Source organism: Ambystoma mexicanum, chromosome 1p, assembly GCF_040938575.1.
Source record: "Ambystoma mexicanum isolate Mex_15411 chromosome 1p, UKY_AmexF1_1, whole genome shotgun sequence".
NCBI classification, from domain to species: Eukaryota; Metazoa; Chordata; class Amphibia; order Caudata; family Ambystomatidae; genus Ambystoma; species Ambystoma mexicanum.
This window is the reverse complement of record NC_090921.1, coordinates 571314798-571340948: the sequence shown is the minus strand read 5'-3', so window position 1 is coordinate 571340948 and position 26151 is coordinate 571314798. Positions and strand designations below refer to the sequence as shown.

General features: G+C 48.3%; 1 protein-coding gene across 2 annotated transcripts in view; it reads left to right on the top strand.

Moving 5' to 3' along the window:
* AP3D1 (adaptor related protein complex 3 subunit delta 1) overlaps positions 1-23906 on the top strand; it is a 2198421-nt gene extending 2174515 nt beyond the window's left edge. For both annotated transcript variants that reach the window (XM_069649511.1, XM_069649512.1), the window contains 2 exons: positions 18159-18238; positions 18384-23906. In XM_069649511.1, coding sequence (XP_069505612.1) covers positions 18159-18238; positions 18384-18479 — 176 coding nt within the window. In that variant the 3' untranslated portion in view covers positions 18480-23906. The remainder of the gene's footprint in view (positions 1-18158; positions 18239-18383) is intronic.
* The last annotated feature ends 2245 nt before the right edge of the window (positions 23907-26151 follow it).

Here is a 26151-nt window from a genome sequence, read left to right as displayed (position 1 = left end):
TTACTACGAAAGACAGATCAGAAACTAAACTGATACTGGTTTTTTTCTTTACCGAGGATTCCCGGCCTGACGACGGGGAATATTCATGAGCATGTGAATCCATGCCAGACCCATGCTGGAGAACAATAGTTACAGGTAAGTAACTTGTTCCTTTGAAAACAGCCTTTTTGTTGGCTATTACATCAGCTAAGCGGGTGAGTGAACTGCAGGCCTTATGCTGTAATTGTCACAACCCTCGCCCAAAACCCCCTCTGGCAAACCCATTGGCTAGGTGGAGTCAGGACTCGGGCCTCTAGAGCCTGGCATCCTCTTCAAAAGCCCTCATGGGGCCAGTCCTGGCGCCTATGGCGCCAGGCTCATACACCATGAAAAACAATGTGCTTGGGGAATACCTTATTGTATTACCAGCCAACATGAAGGCATCCACATAGCTTGGTTCCTAAGAACCAAGCTATGCGGTCTAGTGTTTTGGGTGTGGTAGCCTAGGGACTACTTTTCCTGGACTATTTTGTTGGGGCTATTTAAACCACACCCGAGCAAGACAACATGCTTCGTGTTACTTTGCAGCTTGCAACGTGACGCTCACTGCGTCCAGCTATTCCCTCGAACCTCGGAGAAGCAGAACCTGCAAGGAGACAAAAGGGACATCATTAGCAGCAGCATCTTACCTGCAGTCTTCATCTTTAAACACTGGCAGCTACTGAGAACAGCTTCTGCGAATCTGCACGCCTCCCGGACAGAACGTCCTGAAAGAGGAAGATAGAGGCAACATTAAAGAAAGCAGTAGAGACATTTACAAATTACCAACTGCTCAAAAGGCTTACTTGGCTGGTCGCCTCTCGGCTGGCACCACTCCGGACATTCCACTCACGCTGAAGAACACTGCGACCTACAAGCAAGGAAAACGCAGGTTAGCAAAGGCAGGACTTCGCAGCGCTGTGCATCATTTACCAGCAGGGCTCAACCAAGCCAGTTCGCCACGCTGAAGCTCCGCATACCTAAGGGAGAAAAAACAGACCTTTTAAACAAAGAAAGGCATGCAGGATAGCAACAAAACTAAAGAACAGCAATAAAACCTACCTGAAAAATATCAAATGGGCCGGCGTCAGTGAAGTAACTGGACCGCATTCGCCCATGAAAGACAACGCGCCCCTGCAAAGGAGGCAAGACGGAGAGCACTCCTAATTCTACCACAAGGTGAGGAGAGGGCGCCAGAGGGACTGAAATCAAAAGGTGGGTGAGGGAGGATACTTACCCCAGTCGGTCAGTCTTGAACCCAGTCCTCCTTTATTTTCAGGCAGAACCTTCCCCGCAGACCACATCAGGAAAAGCTGAGAAGCATACCAGTGAGTAACCCGTCTGGGTGAGTCCCTGTGGATACCAGGTGAGCGTAACAGTAATCCTCCCTTCCTGTGTTTTTTCTGAGAGAAAGTTTCACTCGGGGTGAGGCCTGACTTCCTCCCCAAGGTTGCCTCAGAATTTCACCTGTCATAGTCAATCGACCTTCCGGTCTTCTACCCTCCTCTGTGCCCTTCTAAGCAGGAGTAACTGTTGCATCGCCTAGACCCAAAAAGGGCACAGAGTTCTATTGCAAGGACAGCTGAGCTGATTTCAGGAGAGCTGACCAGCTCTTTATAGCCTTTTCCTTGGCCCATATAGGTTTACCCATAACTCGAGATGGTCCTGGCTACCTTGCAATGGTATGTTTGGAAAAAATGATTTCCACGCTAAGTGCGGTTGGTACGGTGTAGGTTTATTTCGGTGTAGACTCATGATCTTAGTGGTGGTCAGCTGATGCATGTTTCGACCCTGTGGGTCTTTATCAAGGCTGATGTTACAATTACACACATATCCAGCAGTTCGATATGGGTGACATTAGTGAGGTAAATGACAGGTGTGTGCCAGAGCGTGATTTAGTGAATCATAATACGTACATCCATTATGCGTACATTTTTTTACATTTTCAGTGTTCATTGCACAGTATTTGTAGTACACGATATACACATTGGTTAATGTTACATTAACATAGGACAGTGCTGGTGGGACAGAAAAGAAGGGGAACAGAGACGGGTTAGGTTGGTATTACCTTATGGTTTGTCAGAATTATATCAAGTGTATAGGTGTATTGGTCTTACCTAAAGTCCACACTGAATGCGCCCGATCGCGGAAACTAAGCAGTGTCAGGCCTAGTTAGTACCTGGATGGGAGACCGCCTGGGAATACCAGGTGCTGCAAGCTAAAGTCCGAATGGGGGTTTGTGGCCCCGGTTGGGGTCCCTTTTGTGGTTAAACAGGTTCCTGTGTGGTCCCAGTTCTTAGATGGACCTGTGGCTGGGAGTGCGATCAGTACTAGTTAGTTTTAGTTTGATAACATATGTTGCTGTTTAGCATATCTACCTTCCTGGTGCAGTGGCCTGTGTTGTGGCCTATGCATACCGTCCTTAGTAGGTTGCTATGCATAGCATGTGTTCTCGGTGCCTGGGTCATGGTGTTGGTGGGTGAGGGGGGTGTTGCTTCGGTGGGCGAGTTGGTGTGTAGAGGTGACCAGCGGCGTTCCTACATGATGTCTGTTACAAGTGAGTGTCCATCTTCAAGTGGTGGCATATTGGCCTGCATGATTAATTCCTCAGTACATTACTTTATGCCAGTAGTGCGTGGTCTTGTTGCGCTGTGCCCAGTGCCTGGTTCATATCATGGTTCGTTGCCTCCCTGAGTATTGGGGTGATAAGCGGCATCAGTGGCTGGTTAGCCCTGCGTCTTCCTTGATTACGGGTGCTCGTGCCATCTTTACGACAATGAATGGGGTAAACCCAGGTTCGCGGTATACAGTGTCCTGGCTAGTTTTAGAATCTCATTTGTGCTCACTAGTGCAGCATATTCTACTTCTAGATGGAGGTATCTTGCCCTCTCGTTGGTTGCATGTGCTTATCGCGGGAGCCTTGCCTGTTGTGGGATATGGTAGCCCATTGTAGATGGTATCGCACGTGTGGCAGTCTAAGTTTACTATGTGATTTGGTCCTATACATTCTACTAAGTGCAAGGACGACCGTGCGGCAGACCCTTGCATTTGGGCACAGGTGCAAGCGTCTAGTATTCAAAATGACTGATTTGATGCGATGTGAGTTGGGGTAGGGAGTGGTTTGCAGAGAGAGGTTCTGTGATTCATCGTATAGAGTGCCGGGGTGAAGCATATTGGGCCGTTTAAAATCTTCTCCTGCAGATTACTCATCTCCCCTCCCATCCAGCTCCGCTCAGAAAGTCGGTGGTTGGCATGCATCTTCTATTTCACGTTGACTTGGTGATGGTCCTCTGTGTCCGTTTTCTGTCTTCTTGCTACGGGTTTTAAAAAAATATTTTTTTTCTAATGCTACTTGTAGTGTTTGTTGTAATTGTTCCTCCTTTGAAGGTCTATAGTTATTCATTTTTAAGGGCTCTTTAGCCCGTTTGTGCTCTTTGTTTTCCTATGCAGCATGTGGTGCTTGGGGCGGTGGGAAGGGCGAAACTGAGGTTTGGTTATAGTGACGTGGTATTTGCACAGTGTCTGACATCACGTTTGGAAGCCTACGACTAGACGCTGAGCAAGACGGATCGACGTTCGATGGCCGGGTTGAGGTCCACTACGCCCCCTGTTGAAAATGTTCCAAAGCAGCATAGCTGGAGGGGAATATCTATGAAATGAGGAATCTGTGGGAGAAGAACCCATAGAAAGAACATTATGGTAAGTAGTTTCTCCTTCTCCATCCTTGTGGGTGTCCCTCAACATGGGGACATTACCGGAACCTTTGGAAGCGTAAAATTGAGCGTCCCCTTTAAATTTAGCATAGCGCGCAGGGCGTTTCGAATACGTCCCATCAGGCGAGGGCTCAGCACCTACCAGAGTGGTCCCTAATGTCGACGCTGCTATTTCAGTTTCGGGACCCAGGACGTTTCCTCCCAGGTCTGGTCTGAGCCTGCACATGGCTCGGGCATTCGCGCCCTCCCGCCCAGGGCGTGGCACAAAGCCCCCAAATGGCAGATAGGCATATGACCAAGCCTGCTAGGCCAGCAGCCATTTTGGATTCAAACCAAGGCACGCCTGTCCTATCGCCCATAGAATGGGCCTTGCAAGAAGATTCCCCTCCCCTCCCCTTCCCTCTGGAAGTGGCGGCAAACTGTATGGTACAGGCATCTAGTCTACTCAGGTGTACACTTATTCATTGCAGCCTTACGGTTACACTCCTCAAGCACCTCAGCCCTTTGACCTGGAGTGGCGACCCAGCGATTCGGAGGGCTGGGCCCCTAAGGATCTGGCGACTAGCGGGAATCATCCTCCTCATGCGTGCTCAATCATCTGAGGGGGCTCCTGAAGGATATCCTCTGGGTCCTCGTCCGTTCCTCCAGCGCTACTGATGCCAGTGCCGATCCCTCTCCCGGTCCACGCCCTACCGGTTGTTCAGACCCCTCCACCTCCCACTGTACCACAAACGCCTCCCTCTCAACATCCATTGGACCGGTCTTTCAGCTCCGGGCCTAGGGGGGGGGGGGGGCCCAGCCTGCACCTGTGTCCCAGACTCCCCTCATTCTGTAAAAAAAGGCAGGGTGGTGGACGAACCCACGCCATCCGAGGAACAGGCCTTTCATGACTGCCTTCAGTGCCTGGTATAGTTCTTGGTGGACCCTCTGCCCAAGGAAGCCCTGCGGGAGTCGGCAGTGCTAGCAGGGGTTTTGGGCAAGCGCACCACAATCCAGGTTGGCATCCCTCTCCAGCAGGATGTCCTGCATGTGGCGAAAGGTCTCAGAGAAGCCCAGGGCCAACGCCCTGATAAAAAAGAAGTTAGACAGCATGTTCAGACTGACAGAAGGGGAGCCAATCCTCCTGGCCTCCCATCCTCAGCAGCATTCTTCGGTGGTGGCTGCGGCCTCCCTCTATTCTAAACCATCCTCTTTGTCGTCTTCCTCACTGGGAGCCACCTCCAGTTGTCTTTCCAAGGAAGGTCCTTGAGTCTATGGGCAAATGCTATTTTTCCATATCAGGACTGCATCTGCGGCAAGCTGTAAGGGAGAATTCTCATTTTATGGCTAATTTCCCTTACCTAAAGAGTCCCCCAGCAGCTTTGCTGGATTTGAAGGGTTTTGTTTCTTTTTACCTGCTAAGAGTGAGACTCTTTTTCCCACTCTTAGGCACTTTTGCTATGTGTGTTGCAGGCAATTTTTGTGTTTAATGCTTATGGGATCTTCTCAACCCCATAGGAACCATCTTTATTCACATGTGTTACACAGCACCCTCAGTGCAGTGACACAGGGGTGTCGTAGCGACCCCCAAACATAGACTCCATACCCTGGGACTGACTACTGTCTCCCAGGGCATGTAAAGTCCCCATTGACATTACTAGTCAAATCCTATGAACTAAACCAGTACAACCCATCTTAATATGGAGGTACTGGAAGGGGTTAATAGTTTTTTTCCTCTGTTCATTTTCGAGAGGGTACCCTACAGTACCTCTCTCAAAAGTTTCTGGCTGGTGGCAGTGGTTACTACCATAAATATTCGACCGCAAATATTTCTCTATGGATTTTTCCCATTGTTCGAGGCTACCACTTTTTCTGACAGCCTCTAACATACCGCCGATGCATTTTAATATTAACTTTGCTCCGGTAGGTTTTATTTACCAGAACTTTAATATAACTTCTTTCTCGTGTCTTTCTCTACAATCCTAACCCAGGTCAGGGATCCTTTGTTCGTCCTTTTGGCGGGCTTCTGCCCAGAAGCCCTCCTTCCAGCGCCACTGAGTCTGGGGTGGGTCCATTGTGTGGGAGGGGGAGTAGGACCCCTGGACAGGGTTGTCTCAGCAGCCCATGTCGCACTCTATCCTGATAGGCTGGAGGGTCTCCCGCCAAGATGACCACCCCACGGTGTGAGTGACAGCTAGGCTGTATGAATGGGAATCTTTTTGCATAAAAGCAGGGTCCTGAGGACTGGAAGGGCAAGACGTTGCCACTGGAACTAAGAAGCCGAAGAGGAGAGAAGCCAAAGACATCTGCAGCATCTCACCACTTTTCTCCACACAACGAGAGAAGATCTTCAACTGCAAGAAACTTCTTCCCTTGAGCTGGTGGGGCCAACCAGTACCATGTACTCGGAGGCCGAATAGCCTGGCACCAGTCCACCCGGACCGCGATTTATAGGAGCGTACCTTTTATTCGTTGGGCAGCACCGCGGCTGGTTTCATCACTGGGTAGTGCAGTAACTCAAACCTTCCTCCACGACGAGAGCATCTCTTCCTCTGCTGGATCACCCGAACTGCAGGAACAACCGCCACCGCAGGAGCCACTTCTTCATTTTAAGGTACATTGTTCCGCCAGGCTGCCCTTTCTTCGCGGTAGTGCTAAAGGTGTTTTAAGTTCTTTACCTACCTGTTGGGTTGGCCGCCCCTCTCTCCCTAACATTGTCTTTTTCAACTTCTGCAACCACCTTTTTCCAAATCGTTAACCAAAGACTTGACTGCAGCTACAAGAACATTTTTGCTCCTGGACCATTGCCCTGTACCACTAACTCTGGCACAGGCCTACTGACTCTGGTCATATTTGTTAGATCTGCCTTCTCGAGATTGATTCTCCATTCGAACTGTGTGGTGCACCCCTTTCTTATAACCACTCTTTCTTCCCACTGCATAATCATTGTGAAATGCCATTTTGCTCAGTTTTCATTCTAAGTATTGCTTACACTGATGCACTGTGTTGCTGAACTGGTTCACAACTGATGGGAAGTGTTGTTAGGATGTATAAGAACCTATTTCTGAATAACTTGTGCTTTCCTTCCCTTGTGAGGAATTGTTAGAGCATCCCTTGTGTGTAGTTTGCACTGTGCCGTTTTGCTCAGTTTTCACTCTGGTTCACTTGGTCTACAATTCATATAGGGACTGTGTATATTTTTCCTTGCCTTAATTTAACTTGCTTGATACTTGTGATACATGTGTTTTTATTAGAAGTGTATAAAATAAATAAATATCTATTTTTTAACTACACAGCTTTGGTCAGTGTTTCCTTTTTCCATAGTCTAATGGGCCTAATGTGTAAACCCTGAATACTGCTCATCTCCCTCTTGAGATAAGTCTGACTGCTCAGCCACAGCCACCAACTAAATCTTTGTGGTACAGACTGATAACAAAGGGGATTTATTGCTCTCACCTGTAGTCCTAATCTGGTGTAGTGCTCCCTAAGGGAACTGTACTGGATTCTGCCTAACACAAGCCAATGCTGACACACTTTTAGCCATGGCTAACCTGCAGCTGTGTTGGGCGCTTGCGGAGTTTCTGACCAGAGCAGACCTGTCCCTGATGAGAGGCAGAACCGCCTTAATGCCCAAGCCCACTGCCCTGAGCTCGAGCAGATTGATTTGCAGGACGCCATATGCCCTGGACCAAGTGCCATGAATTGCCTAGCTCCCCAGAGTATTCCCCCCAGCCCAAAAGAGCGGCATCAGTCATCACAACCTGGGAAGGCTCCGGTCAGATGAAGGGGAACCCGTGGAATAATTGCCTTCCATCAACTACCATTGAAGATCGGGCAGGAGGAGTAGGGGTCTAATGTATGTAGGGCCCATTCTCCATTTTTAGGATTTCAGGAAAACAAATGGTAGTTCAATAGATTGATTGACATCAATCAGTTGATATGAAATTTGGATGTGCACTCAGCTTTTGGCTCTTTTTTCCTATTTTTGAGAAATGTCTTTGTCAATCGTCACGTTGGTGTTGGGGACCTGTTGCCGGAAAAGATTCTTGGTCCATCGTCGGATCTGAAGCTTGTGGTACCTCAAACCCAGGCTTGGACTTTGCTCTAAAACCATGTCATATGTCACAAAGGAAAGTATTTTTCGTTCCTGTGAAAACTGCGGCCTGAAGAAACATCATCTTTGAGGATCAGCACCTGTAGTGCATTTACTGTCTCCACCCCGACCACAAATTTGCCAGTCATTTTCCTCGAAGACATGGAAGGGGCCACCAATGAAGGTTGGTGGCGTGGATAGAAGAAGCAGCGATTCGGCCATAGTCATGCCTTTTCCAGGGCCAGCAAGTCCAAAGAGATTGCTCCCTCAAGAATAACAAGAGGTAGAGGTACTTTGAGGATGCTTCCTTGGCGAAGATCTAAAAGGAGGTTAAATCACACACTCCATTGCCTTCCTCGTTGACGGTCGCCGTGGCTGTGGGACCCAATTTGGAGAGAGGCCGGTCAATCGGCTCTGTTCACGGTTAGACTACCGACAGGCAGACTGCCTCAGTCCACAAGAAAGTCACTGGTGTCAACGGCCAAAAACAAGTCTTTGTCGAAGAGCAAGTCATTGGAGAACCAGTCACCGGATTCATCGACTTCATCCACCAAGACTGTCGCGCCATCGACAAGTACCTCGCCGACAACTCAGTCTATCAAGTCTGATCTTCCTTTGATGGCTACAACACCAAGGGGTATGTCTGCAACCATCACCTTTACCACTGCAATGGTTAACAGGCACAGGGTTTCCGTACTGTGTAGACCTCAGTCAGCGATTCTGACGAACGTCCCATCAACAGCACCCTTTCCTCCAGTCGGCGCCACGTTCCCTAAGGGTTCTGATTTAGTGAGACATGCCTCCAGGTCTGCTCCTGCCCAGGCCCACCAAGGGGTGTGTTTCGGTTGTGTCTCTGTCGAAAGGTCAGGCCCTTATCCAAACCTCAGCAGCCTGAACCTTCATACTTGGCTGCTGAAAGGCAGAGATGAAAATTGGATTGGGATTTGTCAAATGACGTCCAGGATGTTCTCCTTTTGGCTTGGATGTCTACAAATAAGCCAATATTTGCCAGCAGGTGTTGGAAATTCTCAGAATGGTGCCGGGATATGTATTGGGATCCTTTCACTTGTCCAACATCCTCTTTTGGATTTTCTGCTCTTTGCTCAGAAAGATCTGCAGATTGGCACCGTAAAGGAGTACCTGGCCTCTATCTCAATTTTTAAACGGACCCCTGAGCAATACTTTCTTCTTAATTCCCACTGTTATGTATTTTTTGCAGGGATTGTGCAATCAGTTTGCTCCACGCCATTTTATTTTTCCAACGTGAGATTTGAAATAAGTGTTAACCTTCTTTATGTATGCTCCATTTGAGCCCCTGAAGTAGAGGTCATTAAGGTTGCTCTCCCATAAATTATTTTTCCATGTTAGGGTGAATTCTCATAAATGGCTGATTTTCCTTATCTACTGAGTCTCTCAGCAGCTTTGCTGGATTTCTAGGATTTAGTTTTTCACCTGGTAGTAAGAGTATGAGCCTTTTTCCCACTCTTACATGCTTTTTGTTGTGTGTTTTTTCACTTTTTGTGTGATCTTGAGCACTGGAGCCTCACCTACTCCATGGCCTCATATCTTTGTGTGTTATACAGCACCTTCAGTGCAGTGACACAGGGTTGTCTTTGAGACTTCCCACCGACTCCATTTTCTGGGGCAGACTACTGTCCCCCAGAAAAGGGTAAAGTTGCCATTAACTTACCTTAGTCACTTTAAACCACCGACCCAGTACACCCCATTTTACATGGAGTATTGGAAAGGGTTAACTCTTATCCCTTTTTGTCTGTGCCTATTGGAGCATTGTTTCGCTCCCTTTACATTAAGACTTGGCTGGTGGCAGTGGTATCTACCCTAACTTTTGTACCGCGATTATCTTATATAAACATGGTATTGTTTTAGGCTATTATATTAGCCTCAAACATAAACCCGCTTGACCAAATACATATTATTTTGGCTCCGGCTGGGTTTATTCGCTGTTTCTTTTTGTTAGTCTTTCTCGTGTTTTTCTCTGCGTGCCAAACCGGGGATGACTCCTTTGTTCGCTGTCTTTTCGAGGGCTTCTGCACAGGAGCCCTCCTTAAGGTGCCTGAAAGTCTAGGTAGGCAGGATGTGAGTGGGGGATCTTCGGAACCCCTGCCATGGGTTCCCTTTGTAACCCAAGTCGCACTCCTGTTTGGCTGAGGAGACTGTCTTTGCCAGGACAGCCACCCTGCTGTGTGATTGACAGCCAGCTGTATGAATGGGGGAAAACTGCGTAAAAAGCAGGTCTCTGGGACTTGAAAGGCAGAGTCGCCACTGGCAGAAGAGGACAAGGTAAGCTCACAAAATGAGGTGGGAGCAAAACGGCACTCCAGCAATTTAAAAGGGAGGGAAAAACAAGGTTATTAGAAATAAGGTCCAACCAACAGGTAAGTACTCAGGGCAATGGAACAAGAGGAACTACAGAGATAGAATCAGGTAGAAAAGGCTTAGGGCCAAAGTCAATGGGTCAAAAGTCTTTTGCTCAAGATCACACAGTTCAGGGTAGTTCGCTGTAAAGTTCGTGGCACGGTTTCAGGACGAGGTTGGTTGATACAAAAGTTAGTTCAAAGAAAAGAGAAGGACAAGTCCTCGGATTGGAGAAAGATTTCAAACACTTTCACTGCGGTTGAACGAAACGGACAACAGGATTTACACAGTACCTTAAAACGGAGAGGGAGCTGTAGCTGAGGCGGACGTTCCTGGATGTTCCTGCAGGCTCATGGTTCCTGAAGCGACTGTCGGACTGACAAGAAGTAGGAAGACTGGAGGGTCCTGCACTACCCAGGGAAGAAACCAGCAGCAGAGCAAAGCAACTAATAAAAGGTGTGCTCCTTAAAACCCAAGCAGGGTCTGACCTTCCTGGCTATCCGGCCCACTGTAGATCTGTACAGCGAATTCGACCAGAGGAGGGGTCCTGGCTTGCAGTTTGGGCGAACTGGTTGGTCCCACCAGCTCAAGGGAAGAAGTTTCCTGGAGGATCTCCTCTGTCGTCGGATTCTGGAGATTCGGACTTGCAGCAGGGCTTCACCGGGTGGTTCAGTCGTTGTAGGGGTCCTCTTCTGCCAGTTCCTGGTTGGTTCTTTAATTCCAGTGGCTGTTAAACCTCCTTCTCCAGCATGGTGTCTGGCATGGATTCACATGCTCATGAATATTCCCCGTGGTCGGGCTGGTAATCCTCGGTAAAGAAAAAATCAGTATCAGTTTCGTTTCTGATCTGTCTTTAGTAGTAGTAACCAATCACTGATCTCTGCGTCATACTGACCACAGCCAATGACTGCCCTCTACCCAAGCCCCGCCTCTGGCAGCCATCTTCAGATTTTTACCACACGTTCAAGTGTTGGGAGTCCTCGTGCTTAGCTCTCAAGCTTTTACTGCGTGTTTCGCGCTTTTTCAGGTGAATTTTCACATTTTTTACGGTTGATCGAGCCTCAAGCTCCACCGTTTCTACTCCCTTTAACGGCTTCCCGTTGCGGGATTTTCCTGCGCCCCTCAAGGGTGAAGATTTCGTCGAATCAACTTCTTGGAGGATTCCAGAAGATTCGCAGCCTACTTCGAGATGGCCCAGGATGCAAGTTCGTCGCCCGGACCCAAGCTGTTTCGCAGCTGCCCTGGATGCGGGCTGCAGAATGTGTTTAAGGAAGACGAACATTCGCGATGCCTCTACTGTCTTCATGGAGACAAGACTCATGTAGAGAAGGACTGCCAGTTCTGCAAGAACTTGTCGGAGCGGACCATGAGGGACCGTCGATCCCGTCTCGCAAGCTGGTTGGAGAAGGGCTCGACGGGTGAGAAGAAGAAGAAAGGGTCCGAGCCGGCTTCTAACTCCTGTGCGGGCGCCCCGGCGACGGGGGCCCCACACCAGGCCAAGCGCTGCAAGTCCGCTGGCTCCGGGAGCGCCGAAAGGTCGGGCTCTTCGGTCGCCAGGCAGGGCGCACCTTCCCCGGCACCGTCAACCATGAGCCAACTCTCCGGGTCGGGAAAGAGAAAGTCCGAGACCCCGGGTAAGCTTTGGGAGAAGCCCCGTCCGATCTCGGAAGACGGGGAGCGAGGCGTCGCCCCTCCCCCAAAGGAGAAGGCCCGGGACGCACCTAAGGTGGTGAAGGCCCCTACCCAGCAGGCGAAGGCCTCTATCGAGGCTATCGCGGCGACTCTTGCCAAGCCGGCAGAGACACCACCAGCGGAGACTGCCTCCGGGACTAGAGTTTCCCTGCTGCCAAGGAGGGAATCCTCTTTTCAGCCCATCGTCGTGGCCGCCATGATGGAAGAAGCGATGGGGGGCACGGTGCCCTCCTCGAGCTCAGAGTCAGCCTCGGGGGAGGAACTGACCGAGGCCGTGAGGAACCTCGAAGTCCAATTCGAGAAGGTTCGATCCCGTCGGGAAGATCCTCGGGAGATAACCGAGGAAGACGACGATGGTGAGGAGGAGCGGCCTTCCCTTCCGGCGCAGCCGGATCCTAGGCCTCAAGATGGCTCGGCGGCCATTTTGTCTGCCATCCAGTCCTTATGCTCTGAGATAAGGACGAGATTCCCACGGCCCCGGCTGGAGGACCCGCAACCTGGCCCGTCGGGAAGTCCTCAGAACAAACGACCCAACCCTCTCCTCCGCTTGCCCCCGTAAGGCCTACAGTTCCCTCCTCATCCTCCCACGAGTCGGGAGATGACGGTGCGTTGGGCTCGACGACGGGTTCGGAGGGCGACGACGACGGAACGGGTCTCCCGTCGCACGGGCCTCGCCGCCCGACGAGATTGGCTCATTCCACGCCATGATCGCCAGGGTGTCCGAATTGTTCCAGCTCAGCCCGGAGGAGCAGAAAAAGGAAGGTTTCCTCCATCAGTGCCGGGAGGCCAAGAGGAAGACGGTCATCGCGGTGCCCCTAATCGATGACATCTGGGAGGAGGGCCTGTCGGTTCTCAAAAACCCCTCCACAGCACCAGCCAAATGGGACCGGTACGAGAAGAAGTACCGGGTCCCCGAAACCGCTCCCCTGTGCCTCAGGGCCCAGCCAACGCCAGACTCAGTCGTCTCGGCGGCGGCGAAGAAGAAAGCGGCGGGGTCAGGAGCCTCGACGTCGAATTCCCCGCCGGACGGCGAGGGAAAGAAGTTGGACGCCATGGGGCGGCGGGTCATTTCGTCGGCGGCGACGACGATCAAAGCGGCCAACGCCCTGGCGATCGTGGCCCGTTACGACAGGGAGCTCTGGTTTAAACTGACCCCCATATTGGACTTCCTGCCGGACGACAAGAGGTCCGAGGCCCTGGAAATACTGCAAGAGGGCGAGGTGGCGTCGGACCACGCCATAACGGTGGCAAACGATATTGCCGATACCGGGTTCCGCCAGTTGGGCAACGGTGTTTGCCTACGACGACGGGGTTGGCTCCGGGCGACCGACTTCCGTCAGGACGTCCAGACCAGGGTGTTGGACATGCCGTTCGACGGCAGCAACTTGTTCGGGAAGGCGGTGGACGAGTCCCTCCAAGCCATAAAAACGGACACGGAGACGGCCCGCGCCCTAGGAGCCCTTCAGCAACGACGGCCCTTTCAGAGCTCCGGAGGCAGACAGGGTGCCTCCAAGGGATCCAGCTGTGGCTCGTCGTCCTACCGCCAGGCGGCACGCTCCTCGTCTCAGGAGGCCTACAGGGGTCGCGGCAAGCAGGGACCGCCTCGCCGCCGTCGGCAAGGTGGCCAGGGCGACAAGGCCACCACCTCCAAGCAGGACTGAACCGGCCGTGGTCTCGGGCCCCCACCGAAGCACCCTAGTGGGAGGCCGGCTGATGAATTTCGTCGGCGTGTGGAAGTCTATCTCCACCGACCGTTGGGTGCTGGATACCCTGGCAAGAGGACACTCTATCGAATTCCTGAAGAAGTGCCCTCACGTTCCACCTGTGGCCAGGAAGGAAAATCACGTCCCGCAACTGCTGTTGGAAGTACGGGCGATGCTCAGGAAAGGCGCCATCGAGCTTGTCCCGAAGAGGCTCCGGGGTGTACTCAAGGTACTTCCTCATCAGGAAGAAAGCGGGCGGCTGGTGCCCCATCCTGGACCTTCGTCGTCTGAACAAATACATCAGATCATAAAAGTTCAGGATTGTCACCCTCCAGCACGTACTGGGACAGCTGGAGGAAGGCGACTTTCTATCGTCGTTGGACCTGGAGGATGCATACTTCCACGTTCCCATCCTCAAAGGTCACCGAAAGTTCCTCAGGTTTGTCGTCCAGGGACGCCACTACCAATTCAGAGCACTGCCGTTCGGATTGAAGTCGGCCCCCAGTGTCTTTACCAAGTGCTAGCACCAGTGGCGGCGCGGCTGCGCCTACAGGGGATTAACGTCTACCCCTACCTGGACGACTGGCTCATCCACTCAAGGACGAGGGAACTCGCCGTCGAACACACTGCGAGGACCGTCCAGCTACTCACAAACCTGGGATTCGCTATAAACTACCCAAAGTCCCACCTGGTGCCGTCGCAGGTGGCCCTGTTTCTGGGAGCGAGGCTCGATACAGTGAGGCGCCTGGCGGCCCCATCGGACGAGACCATTCTAGGCAAAGTGCAGCGCCTGCTAGCCACGGACGTGGCCAGGGTGAGGTCCATCAAGTCCCTCCTGGGGTTGATGTCCTCTTGCATCTACCTGGTGCGCCTCTGCAGACTACGGAGGCGCCCTCTTCAAGAATTTCTCGACGCCCGTTGGATACAAGCGACGGGCACCTTCGAAGACAGGGTCCCCCTCAACGAGGTGTTCCGGCGGGCGATTCAGTGGTGGGGCGTTCGAGCGCACCTCACGGCGGGCAAGGACTTTCAGACGCCGGCGTACCAGGAGATGGTGATGACGGACGCCTCCCTGGAAGGTTGGGGCGCCCACACCGGAGATCTCCACGCAAGAGGCCTCTGGCTCCCGGAGGAGAGGCTCCTGCACATCAACGTCCTGGAACTCCGAGCCGTGTTCTGGGCTCTCAAATCGTTCCTCCCGTCGCTCAATGGCAAGGTGGTGCGGATCTTCACGGATAACACCACGACAATGTTTTACATACGGAAGAAGGGAGGCACCAGATCCCCAGCCCTATCCAAGGAGGCATAGGATATGTGGCACTGGGCGGTCGCCCAGGGGATGTTCCTGGTTCCCTTCCACCTGGCAGGAGAAAGCAACACCATTGCCGACTCGCTCAGCAGGGAGCTGCGCGCGTGTCACGAGTGGGAACTGCGCCAGGATCAGGTGGATCATCTCTTCCGACGATGGGGCAAACCCCAAATTGACCTGTTCGCAACAGCGACGAACTCGAAGTGCAAGAGGTTCGCCAGCAGGTTTCCCCAGCCGAGAAGCATGGGCGATGCGTTCTCGTTCCCCTGGGACGGCCTATACCTGTATGCGTTCCCTCCGTTGCCGTTGCTGCTTCGACTCATCAGCCAGCTCAAGTGGTCCTGGTGCAGGATGATCCTCGTCGCACCGGCGTGGCCGAGGCAGATCTGGTTCCCGGACCTTCTGGACTTGTAAACGTCCCCTCCCATCAAGCTGTCGGCGGACGCGGACCTTCTCTCCAGAGAAGGAGGCGCCATTTCCACCACGACCCGGCGTCGCTGAACCTGCAGGCTTGGCTCCTGCAGCGCTAGAGTTTGGAGGCTACGATATACCGGCCGATTGCAGAGAGGTTCTTGCAAAGGCCAGGGCGTCCTCGACTCTCAAATGCTACGGTCATAAGTGGAAGAGGTTCTCTATCTGGTGCCGAGCACAGAAGATCAACCCCCTACGGATTACGGCACCTCAAGTGCTGCCGTACCTGCTATCGCTGACAAAGGCTGGGCTAGCCCATGCCTCCATTAAGATTCATCTGGCGGCGATTTCCAGATATACCAGAACCACAGGACGGACGACTGGTAAGAGTTTATGAAAGGACTGTTCCAGTCGTTCCCACCGGTGAAGGCCCCGGCGTGGGAACTTAACGTGGTGCTGACCAGGCTCATGGGGCCCCCATTCGAACCGATGCACTCCGCACCTATGAAGTTTGTGTCGTGGAAGACTGCGTTCCTGGTGGCCATTACCTCTGCACGACGAGTGGGAGAGATTCGGGCCCTATCCTGCAAAGCACCGTACTTGACTTTCCATGCCTCGAGGGTGGTGCTTAGGACGCACCCCTCCTTTATGCCCAAGGTGCCGCCCGACTTCCATCTTAACGAGCCCTTCGTGTTACCTGTTTTCTTCCCGTCTCCTTCGTCGCCGGCCAAGAGGACGTTGCACTCGCTGGATGTGGCTAGAGCGCTGAAGTTCTACGTGGACCGCACAAAGAGTTTCCGGAGGACATCACAGCTGTTCGTGAACTTTGGACCTGTGAATCAAGGGAAGGCTCTCTCGAAGTCTTCTATTTCCAGATGGCTCTCCGGCTGCATCATGCACTGTCACCGGTTGGCTAACCGACCGCTGCCAGGCCGTCCGAGAGCCCATTCGACCAGGGCGATTGCTGCTACTACGGCGTTCTTATCTGGTTTGCCCCTGCTGGACATCTGCAGGGCTGCTACGTGGAGGTCGACGCACACCTTCACGAGATTGTACTGCGTCGATCGGGATTCCAGGGAGGAGTCCAGGGTCGGCCAAGCAGTGCTGCGCAACCTGTTCGCTTAAGGTGAGCCTGGTGAGGAGGTAAGAGATGCTTAATGTTGAGTTTTTTGTATTGCTTAATGTTGAGCCTTTTACCACCCCCCGTGGTTGTCCATGTGTGTACTGCTATTTAATCTTATATTCATGAGCATGTGAATCCATGCCAGACCCCATGCTGGAGAAGGAACAAGTTACTTACATGTAACTGTTGTTCTCCAGCATGGGTCTGGCATGGATTCACATGCGAACCTTCCCGCCTACCTCTCTGCGGCTCTTCACTTGGTCATACTGCCTCTTCACGTGCTACCAAATCTGAAGATGGCTGCCAGAGGCGGGGCTTGGGTAGAGGGCAGTCATTGGCTGTGGTCAGTATGACGCAGAGATCAATGATTGGTTACTACTACGAAAGACTGATCAGAAACGAAACTGATACTGATTTTTTCTTTACCGAGGATTCCCAGCCTGACGACGGGGAATATTCATGAGCGTGTGAATCCATGCCAGACCCATGCTGGAGTACAACAGTTACAGGTAAGTAACTTGTTCCTTATTTGGTTTTCTCCGAAGAACAGGTGATTTTTAGAGTGAGGGAGTCCCTCCTTCCAAAGGCTGTGTTGGATTTCCTTTTCTCTAAAAAAAAAAAAAATTTAAAAAATCATCTTCCTGTATTTTTCCCTCTGCCTCACTCTTCCATGGCAGAGTAGTGATTCCATCACTGTCATCAAGAAAGATTACCAACCTTTTGTGGGTTATGCTTATTTCCCATTCTGCCACGGCTGTGACCAAACCGATCATGTCAAGGTGGCTCATTCTCTGCATCTCAGAATGCTACAATCTGGCTGTTAATGATTTACCTGAAGAGTCCCTGTCTTGGCCATTTGCCAGCCTTCTATGTGGGACTCTCTGCACACGTATGCCAAACATTACTGCTGGATTCTAAGTCTTGGCAGGAGCAGTACTGCAGGGTTTTCTGGTATAGGTGTTGTCTGCTCGCTTTGCTCTCTCCTCTTGGTCTACATCCTACTATGGGAATCTATTATAGTTGAGGAATCTGTGGGAGGAAGGAATACATTAAAATAACATGACTTAGCTCTTGGTCAGATTATTTCCTGGTGGATTTTGCCCTCAGGTATTCCTTGTTGCCATCCCAACCTGATGCGCTTGGCGGATAGCTGGTACACCTTGTAGGTTCTGCAGTCCTTCTGCGATTGAGTGCCTGGGAAACAGGCAGAACTAACATCATTGGGCCCAGTGCCTTTATGTATACTGGCCCCGGCAACCTATCTGGTGCAGGGCATGTAGAGGCGTCAAGGGAGCCGCTCTATGCTCCCTTGTGGCAGAAGCATTTCCAAAGATAACTACCCTGGTTATTGAATGTCGTAGATTAGTAATTGGTGGGAGGGTCATCCATCAGACTGAACATTGCTGAGATAAGTAATGTATTTTTTTTAAAGAAAATCTGATTTTTGAATGTATTCTACCTCTCAGAATGTGGAAAGTAGAAAGGCACCTTCTGCTGCTTATCTTAAACATTTACCAACTCCTCCATTTTTCATTACTATATGCAAACCAGCTTTCATTCTGTCTAGCCTGCATGTATGTAATTATTTATTTTTCTTCACTAAAAATAAATGGAGGTGTTGCATGGTCATTGACTTGTTCAGATTTGGTTTGGTTACAATATTGAGCTGATGCGTCTGCCATTTTTGACATGATTGTGCAGCTACATTTGCATGGTCCTAACTCTTATTTCTGTTCCGTAGTTGTGGAACGAGTGGACTCCTGCGCATCTATGTACAGCCGTTCGATTCAAGGACATCATGTTTGCTTGCTTGTTAAAAAGGTGAGGCCAACAGTTGCAGTACGTTTAGAATGCTATGAATCTATTAAGGGTGGGGATGTTAGTGGAACATGTGTTCTCCAACTTCATTTAGCTTTTTTCTTGGCCAACAACTTGTATTGATCCTGCATATCGCGTTCCTCTGCAGGGTGACAATTCTATATCTGTGGACGGGAAGTGCAATGACGACTCACTCTTGAGCAACTTGCTGGATGAAATGAAAGAGACACTGTCGAAGTCTTGAAATTCACTTTCAAATTCTACAACTACAGAAGATGCACTAACAAAGATTCAAGGAAGATTTCAAACAATCTATTCCCCAAATACAAGTGTTCCAGTGGTCCCATGTACGCATGTACTTTATTGGGCACATGCTTTTAATTTAACTACACGGTCCATTGCAATCTGGACTTTCTAAGGCTCTGTTACATTTTTATGACTCTTAGTTTCTTGAACTTTTACCAACCGCAGCGTTTTCCCTTTCCACCTCAGAAACCACTTTCTCTTAGTTTTCTCCCAGCCTCCATTTATTGTACAACAGAAGAGCCAATGCAGGAGAACCCAGAGGCAATCTGTGGATAAGAAACGCAGTTGACATGCAAGCACTAAGGACTCATTTGTGGGAGAATGATTTAGGTACGTTTTTGAAATGGAAAGTGGACCTCTGCATCAGTCCCAAAGAGCCCCACAAAAGCTTGAGAACCTCTGGCAAGACCTCACTCAACGACTTCCAGTGCGCTAGAATTTATGAAATCTGCACCAAAGCAGGTGGAAGATGTGAACTGTGGGGAGGGTTGCGAAACATGTCCGCTCATCTATTTATTCCTAGACTGTCCGTGCTGAAAACCCAATGTTTCTCCTCTAGATTGCACTCTGTGAAATCCACCAATGTTGTAACCTGAAGTTATATTGTAGCAAAAGAAACTGGAAATCCAAAAGGTTATTTGTCATTTGTTTTTGTTTGATTTTTGTGGTCTGTTTCTTTTAAAGTGCTTGTTCATTACAAGAGGCATAATTGAGATCAGTTTGCTGATGCATCATTTGCATTACATACCTTTAATGCTGCTTGTTAAGTTAGTAGTGTTAGTTGGAATTGTTTTGGACTGTTGCCCCAATTCCCTTATATCTAGGAAAACATTCCAGTGCCACAGATTACTGCAACATGGCTTCTGGTTCTTCAAAACAAGTTCCGAAGTAGCTACTCTTGGGATATTGCTGTGCAAAACCTTTGTGTGTTCTTCCAAACTATGTTCCCACTGCCCGGGGATATCCTATTGATGCTCTATTTGAAGCACTCCGTAGTGTAAGACTTTTAGCAGCAAAACCGAACTGACATTAACAAATGAAAGAATATTGTTCACTGGTTAACTGTGTTTTAATGGTTTTGGGAATATCTTCAAAACATAATCAATCTGTGACCCCAAAACTTGGTTTGCACACTAATACAGGAACTGCTGGGAAGATAGGAAAACCAAGCTGCTCCTTTCCCATGTTTATTGATTTCATAGCTTCAGACCTTCCGGGCCACGTAAAAAGCAGAAATAGTCAAATGTTTTTAGCAGGAACTGTACGTTTCTTCTCATTATGTCTTTGAAGGGTTTATTGGTATACGTAAGGATTTCCTTGAGGATTGTTTTTCCTGAGCGCTTTCCCAAGCCCTCTTGGGTAAGCCTTGCTCTTCAATCCATCCCCTCTCAGAAAAAAACCCAAGTCCTTTTCTGGTTGCTATCATTAAGAACTCATGCACTGCACCTCACTGGGGAACCTCGCCTTTATCTCATTAGGAGACCTGCCTTCATTTGGTCTGAAAAATCCTTCCCCTCGATTTCCTTCAAGATGCCCTTCTTAATCTGCCCAACCTGACTAATAGGGAGCGCAACCTTTTTCGTTCTTCTGTGGCTCTGTTTTGAAAGCTCAGTTTCTCATTCTCCTCTCAGTACACTTAGTGTTACCCCGTAGACAATGTGTTATGGCATACAGACCGAGGTACATTATAGTGAAGTGGTTTATATGGCACAGCGCAAACGAGATAAACTCGAGATGGGAATGGAAATCATATGAGAATCAGATTAACAGAGATTTATCTGGTCAAAAGCTGAAAGAATTATGGAAGAGGTCCAGAACTAGGCTCATAGAGCAAAGATATTGTCATGCCCTTCTGTAATAAATAAGAACCAAGAGTTTAGCAGAGTGCACAGGTCTGGAAGGGAAATACGAATGAAATCACTCACTTATTCTGGTACCTTGGACACATTAATCAGCAAACTATAAGATAAACAGTCTTGAAAGTAATGCAAGACTTGGAGCTAGTAAATTATTTGAGATGTGGGACAGGTATTTGCAACTCAGGACAATCTTAAACTCCAGGACTCTGGTTCTGGGTGGATGTAAAGAGTAGACTTACTTTTTTCTCTTTTAGATTCTCAGACACTGAAGGTACTTTCCTGTCATGGCCTTCTATTTTTATGCTGATGTGTTTGTGATTGGTGAAGTCCACCCTTTTTACTGCCTGGATGCTCTGTTTTGATCCCCTTTGGCATTTTCTCACAATCAGATGGTCATGAAATCTGTGTAATCGATACTCTTCATAGTGCACTTTTAGAAGCACCTCTAAACACCATGTCCCTACGTTTTTTTGGATTACCCAACATTTATTTGAATTACCTTAATGCCAGACATGTCACCTTGTGACCCTCACAGTTCACATCCTTGATTATTATGATTCTATTATGTTGTGATCTGGCTTTTTCTAACCATGTCATCCTATGCAGCTGTCATCAGTGTATCCCACCCTTCAGTTCCTTCCCAGTTGAATTCATTCAGACACCTATTAACCCTTCACCTGCAATTTGTTTGTAGAGGTCACTTTGAGTTCTTCTCCATTTGCTGTTCTCAGGAGGCTTTAATCCACAACTAATTTCCTTACATTTGTTTAGAAGACACTCCTATATTGAGCCTTGATATTGATATTGTAGGTCCTTTATCAAATGGAAACTCTTTTCCATCTTCCTTTGGATTTTTATTCCCTTCCCTAAATCCTTTGATTCCGATTCAAAACGGGACCGACTTTTAAATGATATACAGGTCACTCAACATATGATGCTGCTCTTTGTTCATTTTCTTGTTATTCTTTAAGGTTTGACTTCCTTATTCTGTTTTGTAGAGCTTTGGGCACGCATTATGAATATTCAGTACTCAGTCTTTCCCCTTTTGGTATTGTATCAGAAGACTTTCTTACTTTTTTGTATGGAAATCAACGCTGTCTCAATCTTTCCCCTGCACCTCTGATATGGACACCTATGATCAATCTTTATCTGCACCTCTTTTATGGAAGACTCTACTTTTAATCTCGCCTCATCTGTAAACCTCTCCTCTGTCAACCCTTTTCCCTCACTCCCTTAAATCGTGGCATCAATCTGTAAGCCTCACTCGCCAATCCATCCCCTGCAGCTCTGAACTGGAAGCCGCTTTTCAACCCTTACTTGTGCCTCTAATATAGAAGCCACAATTAGTTAATCTCTAGTCCACGTAGCTCGTACGTAAGCCTCTATCTGGTCGTCCTCCCTCAATCTCTAATCTGAATGCCTTTCAACTAAAGCCTTCCCTTGTGGTTTGCATGTGATGCCTCAACCCTTTGGCTTCACATGTTTGTACACTGGAATCCTCTCCTCTCAATTATCCTCCTCAAATCCGAGATTCTGCAGTGATCATTGTGAAACCCTTGCATCGCTTGCCAACACATGTATGTGCAAGACTAGTAAAGCGGTACTCATTTTGTCATTTGAAAAGGAACTCGAAACCAACCTGTAATGACCAGCAGAAAGGCGTCTCGATAAATAGCATTACATTTACTGGAAGTCAGACCTCTTAGAGGTTTTCTAGTATTAAATAACTATGTATCTAAAAGAACATGGGCTGTTCCTATCAAGTGGAAATTATTAAACAGTATACCGAAAGGATAAAACCTTTGATTATGGTTTGCTTTTTTTAATTGTCAATAAGTAAATACCCCAGCACATTGTACAGCAGGCTTATCGTAAAACATTCACAGCACACTTTATGCTATCCGAGAGTAAACCATTGAGGCAAGGGGTATTCCTAAAGATAGCCCCAATATCATGCAGGTTGGTGAGGTAATTTCACCTCATGCATGCTCTTGTGAAGCGCAAAGTATGTATAAATCCCAAAGTGTACTATGCCACATTTTCATGTTTGCTGTTTCAACGGGAATGGAGTATTAGAATAGTTTGAAACCATTCCTTCACTACTGTAGACTGAGACCAAATAACCAGTAACCCCCTATTTTAAATACCAAAACATGGAATACAAGATATATACCAGAGTAAATGATGCTCCAGTGAGAATAATTGAAAGTGCATGAGGTAATCCCGTACCCCAAAAGCAAATGGTTCTTTTCCCAGGTATTCACAGTAGTTGAACAGAGGAATTTCAGTGATCTTGATTTGTCAGTGAAAACACAATGCATTTATGTTTATATCCTAGCAAGTTCAAGATTGCTTTGAATCTTTAGCGCAAGACCCACTTATAATTTGACACCTTTAATATAGGGAACATGTTAGGAAATGTGTGTTGCGATACCGTTTGGCGATGGTGTCTCTTCTACTTGTTGCAATGTAAAAATCCCAGCAGACATATTGCACAATAAAGCTTGATCGCTTTTTTAATCTGCATTTAGGTGTCGTTTCGGAAAATACCTCTGTCATTCTGTTACTGGGACAGTGAAGCATCTCACCTTCACATGTTTACTAAGTGTTTATGGTCTCTTTCCTACGTAATTATCGGATCAGGAGCAGAAAAGAGAAACCAGTTTTCAAAGGCACAATTCCTCCTTTTTGAATAAGTATGATGTATTGATAGTCCTATTACTTTCTGTTAAGCAGGTGGGAACTGACTTTAGAAGACAAGTCACTAACCTTGTCTTTACTCTGGTTCCAAACTTAATCTTCAAAATCTGGAAAGCTAGTATACCTATACAAGGAATAAGCACATTCCATCTTGTTCCACTTAGCTGTTAAAGACATGTATTTGAAGCACCATAGATGTCTGTGTTACTTTTGTGAAGTGGCATAAAATATAGCCATCCATAAAACGGCATTGATAATTCTGTAAAAGAGAACCTTTACGATATATATGTTAGGGGACGAGTTGTTCATCTGCGCCGAGCCTTCCTGAAATGTTCTGAATTGTGCACTGTTGTCGTATGTACTACACTAACCCATAGTTGGTGATTCACAGCATTCATCTTTTCCAAAATGTTTATTCTGCATTGGGTAATGTCCCTGCCTTAAACCGGTTTGAGAATTGGAGACTAATGCGTTTTCAATTATAAAATTGGAGACGAATGTGTTTTCAATGACAAACTGTCCAACCATTTTCCTTTATTATTTGGAGGGCGAGAGGTTGTCAGTTTTTGTGTTTTGGCTTATTTCTCTTCCATCAATACAAACTGTCAGGTTAGATTATTCCAAACATTTAAATTCTGTATGATGAAGCAAGGAGATTTTGAGCTGTATGACATGTTTTATTAAAGAAATTAAACAATTTACTATCAACATTCCCTTTAGAAAAAAAATGTTCAAATATTCCTACAACAAAGCTGCTGTAATGATTTTTGTGTCAATAAGATCCAATAAAATGTATATGAAATAAACATGTTTGTTGTTTCTCTAATGAGATATATGATAGCATGTACATTGAGTTGGGTTTGCTTTGTTGCCCCTCTGCCTCCTCCTGAAGTTGCAGACAGCAGTCAAGAAACCGAATGAGAACTGATGCAGGGTGCAGAATGTGGGAATGTCTTGTACAGTGTCATCAACAAACCAACTATTCATTAATTAATAATCCCTTGCTATCGCAGAATGGTTTGGAATGACTACATTAAAAAATAATTATAGCTCTACCATGTGTGTTTATAAAAATGAAAATGTTATGCCATTTGTGCTGTGCTGCACTTCCCTTTTCTTCTCTGCATACAGAGTTGTTTCTTACATATTGTAAGATGTTAAAAGCATTCACTAGAAAGGGGTCTGCAACCTTTGGCTCTCCGGATGTTTCAGACTGCAATTACCATATCATCTGGCTATTGGCTATGCTGGGAGTTGTAGTCCAAAACATCTGGAGATTTAAAGGTTACAGACCACCTGCACTAGGGAAAATCTCTTTGAACAATCAATTCTGCAAGAAGAATCTGTTGCATTTGGGGTCTCCTAGCGAGGAACAAGTGAACATAGACATGTTGTGGATCCAACAGCATGCAAGACACAAAAATAAGTGTTGAAGACTTCATTTTTGTCAGGTTGGGATAAACACCTATCGGTTGCAGGGGTTTCTTTACAACTGAAAGTTCTCAACAAGAGAGATTTCCTTTATCAGAACTATCCAAGCATAAGGTATCTCGCATGTAATGATGATACTGGTCTGCTTCTGGTACTCTGTTCTGAATACTTTCTCCAAGCTATATGACCCAGCACTCAGATTATAATACTTCCAGGGTTAAAGTGCCCAATACACTTGCACGTCTTTCAATTCCAATGAATATAGTGTCCCACTGACGTATTTAAGCTCCTAGGGATGTTGTGCCCAGGCTCCTCCTCGGGTATCTAGTGCCCAGCCTTCTCCTCAGAGATTTAATGCCCATCACTCTGCTCGGGTATGTTGAGCCCAGCCCATTATTCAGGCATATAGTGCACAACTCTCCTGGTAGCAGTTGAAGACCCCTCAGGGCTAGTAGTGCCAAAGTCTCCTAAGTGCATTGACTGAAGCCCAGTAGCGGACTGATACATTGTAATCCTTACTTTTACATATTACCCATCTCAGAAATCGCCTTGCTTAAGTCTAGCCTCAGAGAGAAATCTATTTTTATTCGGCTTATGCCATTAACATGAAAATACAATACATAATACTACAGCACCACCACAATAGGCATGTCCCTAAAACTACCTAAATACGACCTATATAAACACTTTCTAAAATTGTCTATCAAGTCTTTTTAAAGTAGCTTTTACATATTCACAAATATCCACTGTAATGCCAATGTCATTACAATCCAGTAAATGCAAAATTGTCTCTGGTCTAGTTCTAATAATATAATGAATAAAATGCAGCCAGGAACTCTGCAGAGGCCTGCTGTTAGAAGCCGGACTGCCGGTGAAGCTCGACCCCTGTGGTGACATGTTGCTGCCTGTGGTGGCCTGCAGGCTTTTATAATTGTGTGCCGCGCTGAGCGGTCACTATCACCTCTGTGGCAACCAGTGTAACCATTGGTGACTAGAAGGATGTGACGCAGGCCCAGGTGGCATATCCTGGTACACCAACAGGCCTCGTGGGAGCTGGAGACCAGGGCCGCTGGCATTGGCCTACTGGTTGGGGGGGCAATTGATCACGTGGCAGAATATAGGGTGTAATAATGGGTCCTGCTGGAGATGGAGCAACGCTGCAAGGACTGCTGGAGCCCACAGGCTGCGCGCCACATACTGGAATCCATAACAATCACCAGGTGTGAAGATGAGGAGCCTTTGGGGCGGTCCAGAGTCCCAAGAGCCGGCCCTAGCTGGTTGGACTGCAGGCAGATGGTGGTGGGCGCATTGGAGTGACTGCAGGTGTGACTGGGGCACCTGACCATTGAGAGTGGCCCCTGGACTGCGCAGCTGCCCCAGGGAACAACCCCACCACCCGGAGGAGGGAGTCGAAGCAGGGCACTGGTACACAGAGGGAGGCACACCAGTAGAGAGTAGTGGCCCAGACAGAGCAACATCGGAAAGCCCCTTCGGTGAGGGGCGCTGCTTGAGTAGGGCACATCCCACTGGCTCCATAGTGGAAACTGTCATGTTCACGCGCCAACCTCCCAGATGCAATACCAGCTCTAAAGGGCGATGGGTGGTGCGCGGTCCACTGCC